This window comes from Montipora foliosa, chromosome 6 (assembly GCF_036669935.1).
Source record: "Montipora foliosa isolate CH-2021 chromosome 6, ASM3666993v2, whole genome shotgun sequence".
NCBI lineage: Eukaryota > Metazoa > Cnidaria > Anthozoa > Scleractinia > Acroporidae > Montipora > Montipora foliosa.
In genome coordinates, this window is record NC_090874.1 from 72,101,152 (window position 1) to 72,112,570 (window position 11,419).

Below are 11,419 nucleotides of genomic sequence, written 5' to 3' on the forward strand. Positions count from 1 at the left end.
GAAGAGAAACGGTGTTACCTGATCCCACAGAAGCAACCTCCTTCTGGAGCAAGATCTGGTCGGAGGAAGTCGGTCACAATGAGAAAGCATCTTGGCTAGAGGATGTAGAGGTGGAATTCAGTACAACAGAAGTAAAATAAGATATCAGCATCACTGTGGAGGATATTAAAAATGGAGTGAGCAAGATGGCAAACTGGAAGGCAGCCGGCCCCGATCTTGTTCAAGGATTCTGGTTTAAGAAACTGACAGGATTGCACTCTAGATTGCAAGACTGTATATGTCAAGGGAATGTACCAGAGTGGATGGTCAGGGGAAGAACAGTTTTAATACAAAAGGACACAGCCAAGGGTGCCCAGGCCAGCAACTACCGCCATATTGCCTGCCTACGTATGATGTGGAAGCTCTTGACAGGAGTTATGAGAGAGGAGTTATAACACCACTTGGAAAGGAATGGACTGCTAACAGATGAACAGAAGAGGTGCAGGAAGGGATCCCGAGCAACTAAAGATCAATTGCTTGTAGACAAGGCATCCTGAAAAACTGCCGGAGAAGGTTGACAAACTTGTCAATGGCTTGGATAGACTACACGAAGGCATATGATATGGTGCCGCATTCATGGATCCTGAAATGCTTGAAGATGGTTGGGACTGCCAAGAATATGATCTCTATAATCAGAAACAGCATGGTGAACTGGAAGACAGTATGGACATCAGGGGGAATGGCTCTAGGGCAGGTGGACATTAGGAGGGGAATTTTTCAAGGTGCCTCGTTGTCACCACTACTACCTATAGTGATCAAGGTACCCTTGACCCTAGAACTACGAAAAATGAGAGCTGGATAGAAACTGGCAAGGACATGAAGCCCATTAACCGCCTACTATTCCTGGATGATCTGAAGCTGCACGGAGCTAGCAAAGATCAACTAGACTCACTTGTTCAAGTAGTAAGGATCTTCTCGCAAGACAATAAGATTTTGTTTGGGCTAGACAAGCGTGCTGTGCTGGAAATGAGAAGGAGAAGACAAGTTAGCAGTAGTGGAATAGAACTACCCGACGACCAGCATATCGGGGAAATAGAGGAGGATGGCTACAAATACCTTGGCATCTTACAGTTGGACCAGACTCTCAACACCAAAATGAAAGGAAAGATAACATGGAAGTATATCAGAAGAGTCAAGAAGTTATGTAGATCAAAACTCAGTGGAGGAAATTTGATCGATGGCATCAATACCTGGGCTGTAGGCGTAGTACGCTACAGTGCGGGGATTGTGGACTGGACAATGGAGGAGGTAGCCAATATGGATAGAATAACTAGGAAGATCTTGGCGATGAATGGCTGTCTGCACACCAGGAGTAATGTTGCGAGGCCGTACCTGCCGAGAAAGGAAGAGGGAAGAGGACGTACTGATCGGCATCGAGGAGTGTGTAAGAAGGTAGAGCAAATCCCTTCATGGCTAATACCTAAGAGAGAGCACAGAGTGGATGCTTCAAGCTGCGTTGAAGGAGAAAGTGATTGTTGAAGAAGAGAGTCTGCAGGACTACGAGAGGAGGAGGAAAGACGAGAAAGTTAAAAACTGGAAGGAGAAAGCCCTACATGGTGCGTTTGTCCAACAAATATCAGATGAAGCTGGAGAGGAGTCTTGGAGATGGCTCAGGAATGGATTCTTAAAAAAGGAGACAGAATGTTTCATTCTTGCTGCTCAGAAACAAGCTTTAAGAACAAACTCGATCAAGTACAGCATAGATAAGACCTCAGAGACACCACTGAGTAGATTGTATGGAGATGCCACTGAAATAATACGACACATTGTCAGTGGATGCAAGAAGCTTGCCCCGAGAGAGTATAGGAAGCGCCACGACAAGGTGGCCCTGCGGGTACACTGGGAGATGTGCAGGAAATATGGGATAGAGTGTACTGACAAGTGGTATGACCATCAACCCTTGCCAACCGCAGAAAATGGAGAAGTGAAGATTACCTGGCAGATGACTATCTACACAGACAAAGTGCTGAAACGTAATCGGCCAGATATTACTCTAGTGCATAAATACACACAGAAATGGACACATATATTGACATAGCTGTGCCAGCGGACCAGAAATGAAGAGGAGAAGGTTGAAAAGTACCAGGAGCAAGCATTTGAAATCAGAAGGATTCATGGAGCCTCGAAAGTCACAATAGTACCTATCGTGATTGCTGCTCTTGGAAGCATATCAAAAGGTGCAAAGACCTGGTTTGGCAAGTTAGATGTACTTGACAACTTTATTAACCTGTCATATTGACCTAGTTTACAACTTGCAAACCAATTGGGGACAACTAACTGCCTAACTGATGGAAACAGTGCAACAGCTAGAGTGATACTTTTCGACTACCAAAAAGCTTTTGATCTCATAGAACACTCGATCTTGGTAGGCAAGCTGGGTAGATTAGATTTACCGAATAACATCATCAATTGGATTATCGACTTTCTATCTGACCATTCTCAGCGAATCAAATTATCTGAAGGCTGCTTCTCTGAGTGGGGACCTGTGCCATCGGGGTCCCTCAGGAAAATAAACTTGGCCCATGGTTGTTCCTTGTCCTGATCAAACGACTTGGAAATCAGCTCTTTAAATGCTCAGCTATGGAATATGTTGATGACACGACAATATCTGAAATTGTTGCCAAAGGTAATGAAAGCAAGTCACAACTTATTACCAATCAAGTTATCCAGTGGTCTATCGACAACAGAGTTCAACTTAACAACGACAAATGTAAAGAACTGCAAATTTCTTTCGCCAAGAAATCACCGGAGTTCAACGCTATCCTTATCAACGGAGAGGAATTAGAAATCGTTCAAAGTGCAAAGTTGCTTGGCGTGCAATATCACATAATCTTTCATGGAACAATCATATTCTCTGATTGAGATAGTCAAAACAGCAGCCAAGCGTTTGTATTTTCTGGTACTGCTAAAAAGGGCAAAAGTGCCCTTTAGTGACCTTGTGCTATTCTATACCACATGTGTTAGATCCATCCTAACCTACGCAGTACCTGTGTTCCATCATGCTTGCACTACCGAAGTATTTGAAAGTCGAACTGGAGCGCATCCAGAAAAGAGCACTGGCAATCATCTGCCCTAGTATTGCGTACAACGACGCTCAAGATTTTCTTGGTATTCCAAAGATTACTACCTATAATGAAGCTATCTGCGATAAGATGTTCGACGCCATAGTAAAAGACAGTGATAACCGTTTAAATAAGCTGCTCCCTCCCAAGAACAATTCAATACTTTCTCTTAGGCATAACAGATATTTTTCTATACCAAAGTAGAAAACCGACCGTTTCAAGAATACATTTATTATAACCTCAAGTCTTAAAAGAAACAATGAACATTGACTTTAACATTGATATTTTAATTGTATTTATAATCATTACAATTTATACTTAGTTTTGTATTTTTATCTATTCTAGTTTTATGAATATGTAATTTAGCCTTCACGGGCTGCCATTTATTCAGTCAATAAACTATCAACTATCAAACTACGTGATACCATTAGTTAAAATAAATAATTGAATTATGAAATTACGTTGCTATATAAAATAAAATAAATGAAAAAATAAATAAAGAGATTTATCGACCATGCGTTGGGGATGCACGGAAAAAATGAATACATGATTGAACCTAGTTTCATGGCCTCCCAGCAGTCTTCAACAGCTCAGTGGTAGAGCATCCGCCGAACAAGTAAACGGAAAGTCCGAGTGGTTCACGGGTCCTGCAAAGTAGTACTCCGATAAGTCAGTCGGAACCTTTTCATGTATCCTTCTGAGTATTGGAAGATATGAAGAAAAACCGGTGAGCAAACAAAAGAAGCTAACGAACGCGATCTAATATTTGACGTAACGTGAAAACAGTACTTCCCTAAATTTTACAAAGAGAGTCAAACGTAAATAACCCATAAGCCCAACCAATGATGCCACATTAACTTGTAAGTGTCGTTAAATAAGTATCTTGTGCTGCTAGTACTTGAAGATATCCAGGAGTTGTCGCCTTGTAGCAGGAACAAGATGGTTGTTCTCCCTTAAAGAAGGTTCCACATCTCCAAAGTAATTTAGTACTCTGGTACTAAGTAAGTGATTTAGTCATCTAGTCTACCCGATATTCCTGTGCGGCTTCTAAAGGATGGGACTGAAGCTCTGGCGAGACCCATAACCCTACTTATGAACAGAACGATCAATGAAGGAACGCTACCGGCTGATTGGAAACATGCTATTGTCACGCCGGTTCATAAAGCTGGATCGAAATCGGATCCATCGAACTTTCGGCCAATCTCAGTACTTCCCGTCTTCTCCAAGATACTTGAACGGGCTGTCCACCGTATGGTCTGCAACCATTTACAGGAGCATAGGCTTCTTTCTCCTCTCCAATCTGGCTTCCGCCCACTTCACTCAACATCCTCATGCCTCACACACGTGACAAACACTCTGCTTGAAAACATTGACAAAGGACTATTAACTGGCCTTATATGTTTAGACCTAAGTAAGGCCTTTGACACCTTAGATCATACCATCATGTTAGATAAGTTAGCTTTACTAGGAATGAATCGCTCTGCTGTCCAGTGGTTTAGGTCCTATTTAACCACGCGCACTCAAAGTGTTTGCGTAAATGGGCTCTTGTCTGAAATCCAGTCTATACCTTTCGGGGTCCCCCGGGGTAGCGTGCTCGGCCCTTTACTCTTTATTATCTACATAAATGACCTCCCTTGGCGGTTCAAGGTTGTAGTGTCGAGCTTTATGCTGACGATACACTTATCTATTTTGCAAGCAAGTCTGTCAGTGAAATTCAAGCTCAGTTAACTGGTGGCCTAACTGATGTCCTAAGCTGGCTTCATGCTAATTTTCTAATAGTTAATCTTGAGAAAACGAAGATTATGCTTGTTGGTACCCATCAGAGGACCGCAGAGGCTGACGATCTAGTTATAGAAATCACTAACACGTGTTTAGAAAGGGTTAATAAGTTCAAATATCTTGGGGTCCTCCTAGACGACACTCTATCTTGGAAGGACCACATAGAATATATTGGTAACAAGATCTCGTCAAGATTAGGTGTTCTGCGTCGAGCGCGTAAGGTTCTCCCCAAGCCAACTTGCCTAATGCTCTACAATACTATAGTCTTGCCATTATTCGATTACTGTTCGCCCGCCTGGGACAGTTGTACGGCTGGGAGCAAAGATTACCTAGATAAGCTAAATAGACGTGGCGCATGTATCATTGAAGGTCGATCAATCGGGGCTGAGGAGTTAAAATCAACACTTGGCTGGCCCAACCTACAAGCGCACAGAAATTATCTCAAATGCTTTTTAGTCCATAAATGTCTTCACGGAATAGCACCTTCGTGTTTACTTTCAGAGTTTAGGCACGTGCACTTTTTTCCATGGCTATAACACCAGAAGCCGTGATTTGCTGCGCTCTCCCTTCGAAAAAACTGCTAAGTATCAGGGGAGCTTCAGAATAAAAGGCGCTCGAACTTACAACACCATTCCGAGAAACATTAGGCAAGTAGAGACGTTCAGCGAATTTTAAATCAAAGTAAAGCGCCATATTAAACAGTAACACCTGCGGTACATGCTGCATTTATAACTTAATTACCTGTCTAGTTTTTAATGTTTTATGTCATTGTTTTGTGTCAGGGCTCCATTTAAACTAGCTCTGCTAAATTGGATGCCCCTGGATAAATATTGAATTAACTAAAAAAATTAAAAAATACTTGCTTCATAACTTCCCACTTGCTCCACCATCTTGTTGCGCTAAATGTCTTCATAGCAGTCCCTGATCTAGCCTTTCAAGCAAGGCGTACTGCAGCACTGTGAGAGAACATGGCCACCCATAATTGGGCAAACCGGTTTAAAACGAGGAATTCAAAATGTTTCCCAACGTTGTCAATGGTGTGTGAGAAACATGCAATATCTAGCAGCTGAGGAAAATAGAACTTAACCAGCTCCAAAGCAGCACGATTAACCGAAGCTCCATCTTTCATGGCTGCAAGGAGTAGACCAGGGCGAATTGAGTATTCAACAGCAAAAGACTGGATCAGGCACTGAGCAAGTTTATTGGCTTTTAAGCTCTTAGCCAAGACTTGAAGTCTTATCAGGCGCTGCTGAACTTTCCACTGGCTATCAACAAAGAGTACAACGATTGCAAGAGCTTCCCCTAGCCTTGTACTCCCGTCAAAAAATGACTGAGCAGGCGTCTACTTGAGAAAGTTCTGTTCTTAGAGTTGTCTTCTTTTTCTCGATGACTGATGGTATCATTGGCGACAAATGCATGGCCATGTGCATTCAATCGGTGTCCGTACTTTTCTAAGAACGAACGAAGATGATTAAATTTCGACAAAGGAATTCCTGCTGATAAAAAACTTTCAACTAAACCAAAATATTCTCATGTCTTCCGGCAATGTCTCGCCTTTTGGGTTTTCTTTCTCGTCACTTCTTTGAAGGAATGTCAAAAGAGATTGGTGTTTCTTCTTGCTGTTCTGTATAGCTTTCTTTACGTCATTGTGTTTTGCCGAGCCGATGTGCTTGCGAACAGTGCTTTTCTTTTTACTAAGAGTTTCACTGCATGCATCGCATCTGGTCGGTGCAATTCCTGTATTTAGCCGTAAATGTTAGTTCAAGCGAAACATATTCCAAGAATGGAGAACAGTTTTGCTGTTCCCAACCCAGCTTAAAGTGCCCATAATCCCAAAATATTTTTTTCGCTAAAATGAATCTTTGCACCTGTTCGAACGCATCGCGGTTATTTTTTCCTTTTTCTAACAAATCCTGCCATTTTATAGGCTTCGAAAGTTGCGAAAATCCAAGCATCTTTTGTTCACGACCGAGTTAGAAGGGGAGTGGGTCTATTCCTGTTTTTACGCCACAAACTGATTTACATTGCATTAACTCTTTGTAAAAGTGCATGCAAAGTAGATTGTGACGTAAAAACAGGAATAGACCCACTCCCCTTCTGACTCGGTCGTGAACAAAAGATGCTTGGATTTTCACAACTTTCGAAGCCTATAAAATGGCAGGATTTGTTAGAAAAAGGAAAAAATGGCTGCCATGCGTCTCGAACAGGCGCAAAGATTCCTTTTTGGCGAAAGAATATTTTGAGGTTATGGGCACTTTAAAACATGTATGGCAAGTGATGCTGCCACTTAAACGGGTTCAGACGAATTTTTGATTGGTTATGTGTTGTCAGACGCGCGTTTTGATTGGCTGGTATTAAATATGAGCGTGTATGAAGAAAATCTGTTTCAATCAAGAAAAAAATGTTCTTTCATTTCGCGAAGTTTTTCAGACGCGTCAGCAGTGAATTGGCCGAGTGTAGTGTTGTCGGTATTGTCTTCAGCTCTTTCAGGCAGCGAAATTGGCAAGATGAAAGAGTATAGGCTGAAGCTACACATTGATCCCGGCAAAGGTAACGCCAGAAGCCCCAAAGCCAATGCTTGTCCCCTTTGCCTTGCGTGAGAAAGTAACAGTAAAAGTGGTGAACCAGATTGCCAAAGATATAGTGGAATGGGTGGATGGGCCGACATCCTGGGAAAGTCCCGTAGTGGTCGCACCAAAGTCATCAGACTATGTGTGGACATAAAAGCAAATCAGGCTATTATCCGCAAGAGGATACCAATACCAACCTCACCCTCAACCCGACGAAATGGAACTGATGATTTTGCATGGAAAAGGTGGACTTTATAACATAACACATGGAGGATATCACACGGCTGCGTGGGGCCGGGATACTAATTTTATCTTCGAGTGCTGAAAGTATCTCTCACGGGTGAGCGAAGCGAACGAGGGAGAGATACTTTCAGGACGAGAAGATAAAATGCGTATCCCTAAGCGGCCATGTAATGTTCTGTTTATTATATAGATATTAATGAAATATCCACATTTAAAACAACTTGTTTTACTCATTTCGAAGTGATGAAAAAGTGGGTGACCAACTGCTTAAACACGCGTGTTGTGTAACATGAAACAAGATATGAAAGTTAAGAAAAGCAAATCATGGTAATGTAAATTTTGCGAGAAAAATGTTGATGTAGTAGACAAGAATTAAATTAAAGCACAAAAGTAACTTACAATAAAGACGAAGCTCGCGTTTTATTGGCTAATCGAGTTCGTTACCATGACGACACCTATATTCTCACATGTGAAAGTTAAAAATGATGTGTTCACTGCGCGCGGTGAAGATATGATTTTTTAGTAAAAGGAGAAATCCTGGTATTTCATCAGTATCTGCACAACAAAACTGTTTATTCACTAATTCAAAAAAAACTTTGAACAATGAAAAGGAGACAAAAGGGGTTATTCCTTGCCACTTTGTCTACTAAAATAATTGAAAAACATAAATTAACATCAGTATAAAATGTAAAATACAAAATTAAGTAATTTAAAAATAATTGTACAACACTCAAAAAATAATATGTCTGAGTGTGTTCTTAAAAGGTTTTCTGCCTCCGCGACATCTTTAGTCGAGTTATTCCATTCATTAACTGTAATTACGAGGAAAGACTATTTAAGGCTATTTAGCTTTGCAGGTATAGATTTCAGTTTGTAACAATGGCTAGCTCTTTAAAGGTGGGAAATTATGAGCCAAAACAAAGCACTGAAGTGATCATTAGTGCTTAGACAGGCAGTCTTCCAGATACGGAGTACAACGTATTCTGAGGACCGACAATGAAGCAAGCTTGGTTTCCGCAGAAATGGAAGGGTACCTTAACGAAATAAGTATTAACCATAGACTGACGAAACCACTATGGCCAAGATCAAATGGACAAGTCGAAAGCCCACAAAATCATTCACTGTTGAAAGCAATGAGGGCAAGCCCACGCTGAGAAAAAAAAAAATGGAGACCTGAGTTGAACAAGTACCTCCTGGTGTATCGTTCCACCCCAGACACGATGACCGTAACAGTCCAGCAGAACGGCTGTATGGGCGTAAACTGTCAACAAAGTTACCAGAGCTAACCGACATTCATGATTCTGATGAGCCGAAACAAAATGAGGTGCGGGCTCGGGATTTTGAGAAAAAGCAGAGGGTCACAGATTATATTGACAAGAAACACCATGCAGCTGATAAGCCGGAATTACAGGAGGATGAGTTGGTGTTGCTTGAGAAATGGAAAGAGACAAACTCGAGAAGCCCTCACTGACAAATTATGAGAAGGAGTCGCCTAAGTGATTGGACATTATAGAGACCAAATTAAGTTAAAATCATCGCAAGGCGCAGCCGTACAAGCGAAACATCCAGCATGTTAAGTGGTTAGTGGAACCAGTTACTGATCCAGGGGAACGGGACTCTTCGATTTTCAGACCCACCCGAGCAGAACTTTGGACAAGGAATCTCGCCCAATCCAACAATGGAGGCAAGTGCTACTCAAGTTAGGGAGCAAAGCCCAGTTCAGGCCGAGCCTTTGCCAAGGAGATCAGGGAGAGTAACTTGGCCCCCTGAAAGACTAAACCACTGTCTCACCATGTAGCTGTGACAGTGACATCTGAGCCGATGATGTTGTGTTCTACTAGTTTTCAATATCTTTTACAGGACATTGTTCACGCTCACTGTTGTAATAGGGTAGCCGATTTGTAAGCGAAGAAAGGGGGAGAATGTAGTGTTCGTATTTACATCCGGGATCTCCCCAACGCGGGAATCCGGTGACCGAGGGGGGCATAGGAGAGAGTGCAAAAACAGTGTGAACTAAAGGAGTTTCATACAATCGCGATTAGCTTTATTACAAATTCTGATTGCAACAACAACAAAAAACCTGAACGCCGAAAAACGTTGTTCGGTTCGCACTTAATGTCATTAACGGCCGCCCAAAATTTACTCGCGCGGCCAACACCACATGAGCCTAACAACTGAAATTGACCTGCTCCCAACTGTGTGGCTTCATAGATCAGTTGGTAGAGCATTGCACCGGAATCGCAGAGATCATGGTTTAAATTATCCAGATTAGGGCAACGATCGTTTCTCTTTTTCGTCGTAATCTTTTGGAATACTAGTTTCGAAGCGAAAGAGAAAAATAAATGAAAATGAATTGAAAATGTAAATGAAAATGTAAATATAAATGAAAAGTAGGGGTCAAACTTTCAGTTTGCAGTTCAACGCCTTTTTCAAGGTTCCCACGAAGCAGTTTGCTATAAAATCGGAAATGATATTAACCGCAACGATTAATTAATGCATATGTGTCAAAATCATAAAATCCATGTCTATGTGTCAACAAGGAAAAACTAATGTGGTAGCCTGGCTGGGTTGCAAATAGTAGACTTATCTAGGATATGATGGATTGTTTTTCTACAAAGAGCGAGAAAAGAAACTTGAAAAACAGGTTTTGAATCATCTCCAGTCTTAAACAAGAGTCACTTGATCCTAAATTCTCAACAAACAATGTCCTCAATACCCTATGTCTCATTCCCCCTCCTGTTACATTTTTTCTTTGAATATACCTCGAAATGAGTTTCTCTGATTTCCGGGAGGAGGGGGGTGGGGGAGAGTTGGAGCAATGTCATGTAAACAGCCAATATTATCAAAACAGACGACCTTATACGAGAAATTTTAAATGATCAAGGCATTGCATTTGAATAGTTGTGTTTAATGCAGCATTTCATTGAAAAGAAGCAAAAAACTTATCCACCGTTTGGTCTAACATAATGTCCAGCACCTCATGAAAAAAAACAAAATATACGCACTTCGGGTCGAAATCATCACACTTAGCAATCCATGAGATTCGTAACTCCTTGTAGAATACAGTAAACAAAACTGCGGAAAACAAAAAGCTTCGTGTGTGAATTGTCACATTGGATGACTTTGAATTTAAAGGAAGACTAAAATTAGAACGCAATTACACGATGAATCAAAAAGGGAGTGAAATGTGATGAATGAATGCCCACTGCACGAAACAAATCCAGATATTCTTTTCAGTGGAGGTTGTTGAAAAAGCACTATTCTCAAGAGAAAGGAAATTTTCTCACTGATCCATTAATTTTATTTCAGTTAAAGATTCTACCAAAAAAAAAACCTAAAGAAATCAAATAGAAAAGGCCTGAACGCGCAGATACGGTTTCATTTAACGTTCCCTATATACCAGATATTCAGATATTTCTCCATTCACGTCCAAGTTACGTTGTCGCGGTTCAATTGACGCGTGTTTTAATGATTCCAACGTGCAGGAAATCGGCTTTGTGCTCACCCAATAATGAAAAACGTGAATGCCGCAAATTCTTCTGCTCTCTTTACGCCCTTAGGACACAGTACCTCCGTGCAGATATGTATAGCGATTTGCTTGGTTGGTTTGGGAACAAAACAGAGGCTAGCGCGAAAGTCCTTTGAAACTGAGAAAATTCCCTTGATCTTGGGTCGACTTGACGCCACCGACTAAAGTGGCCTCTTGTTGTCTTTAAGGATTTTTTT

At 41.4% G+C, this 11,419-nt stretch overlaps 1 protein-coding gene across 1 annotated transcript; it reads left to right on the forward strand.

Moving 5' to 3' along the window:
* Window positions 1–855: 855 nt before the first annotated feature.
* On the forward strand, window positions 856–2,901 carry LOC138006007 (uncharacterized). Its single transcript, XM_068852164.1, has 3 exons — window positions 856–1,507; window positions 1,620–2,012; window positions 2,618–2,901. Exons 1-3 carry the CDS (start codon window positions 856–858, stop codon window positions 2,899–2,901), a joined length of 1,329 nt encoding a protein of 442 aa, XP_068708265.1.
* Window positions 2,902–11,419: the final 8,518 nt, after the last annotated feature.

Excerpts from the sequence above, each read along its gene's own strand:
- LOC138006007 (XM_068852164.1), top strand. The coding sequence starts at position 856 with ATGAAGCCCATTAACCGCCTACTATTCCTGGATGATCTGAAGCTGCAC. Across the intron at positions 1,508-1,619 it reads AAGCTGCGTTGAAGGAGAAA|ATGAAGCTGGAGAGGAGTCT; the intron begins GTGATTGTTGAA and ends AACAAATATCAG. Across the intron at positions 2,013-2,617 it reads CACAGACAAAGTGCTGAAAC|CTATGGAATATGTTGATGAC; the intron begins GTAATCGGCCAG and ends TTAAATGCTCAG.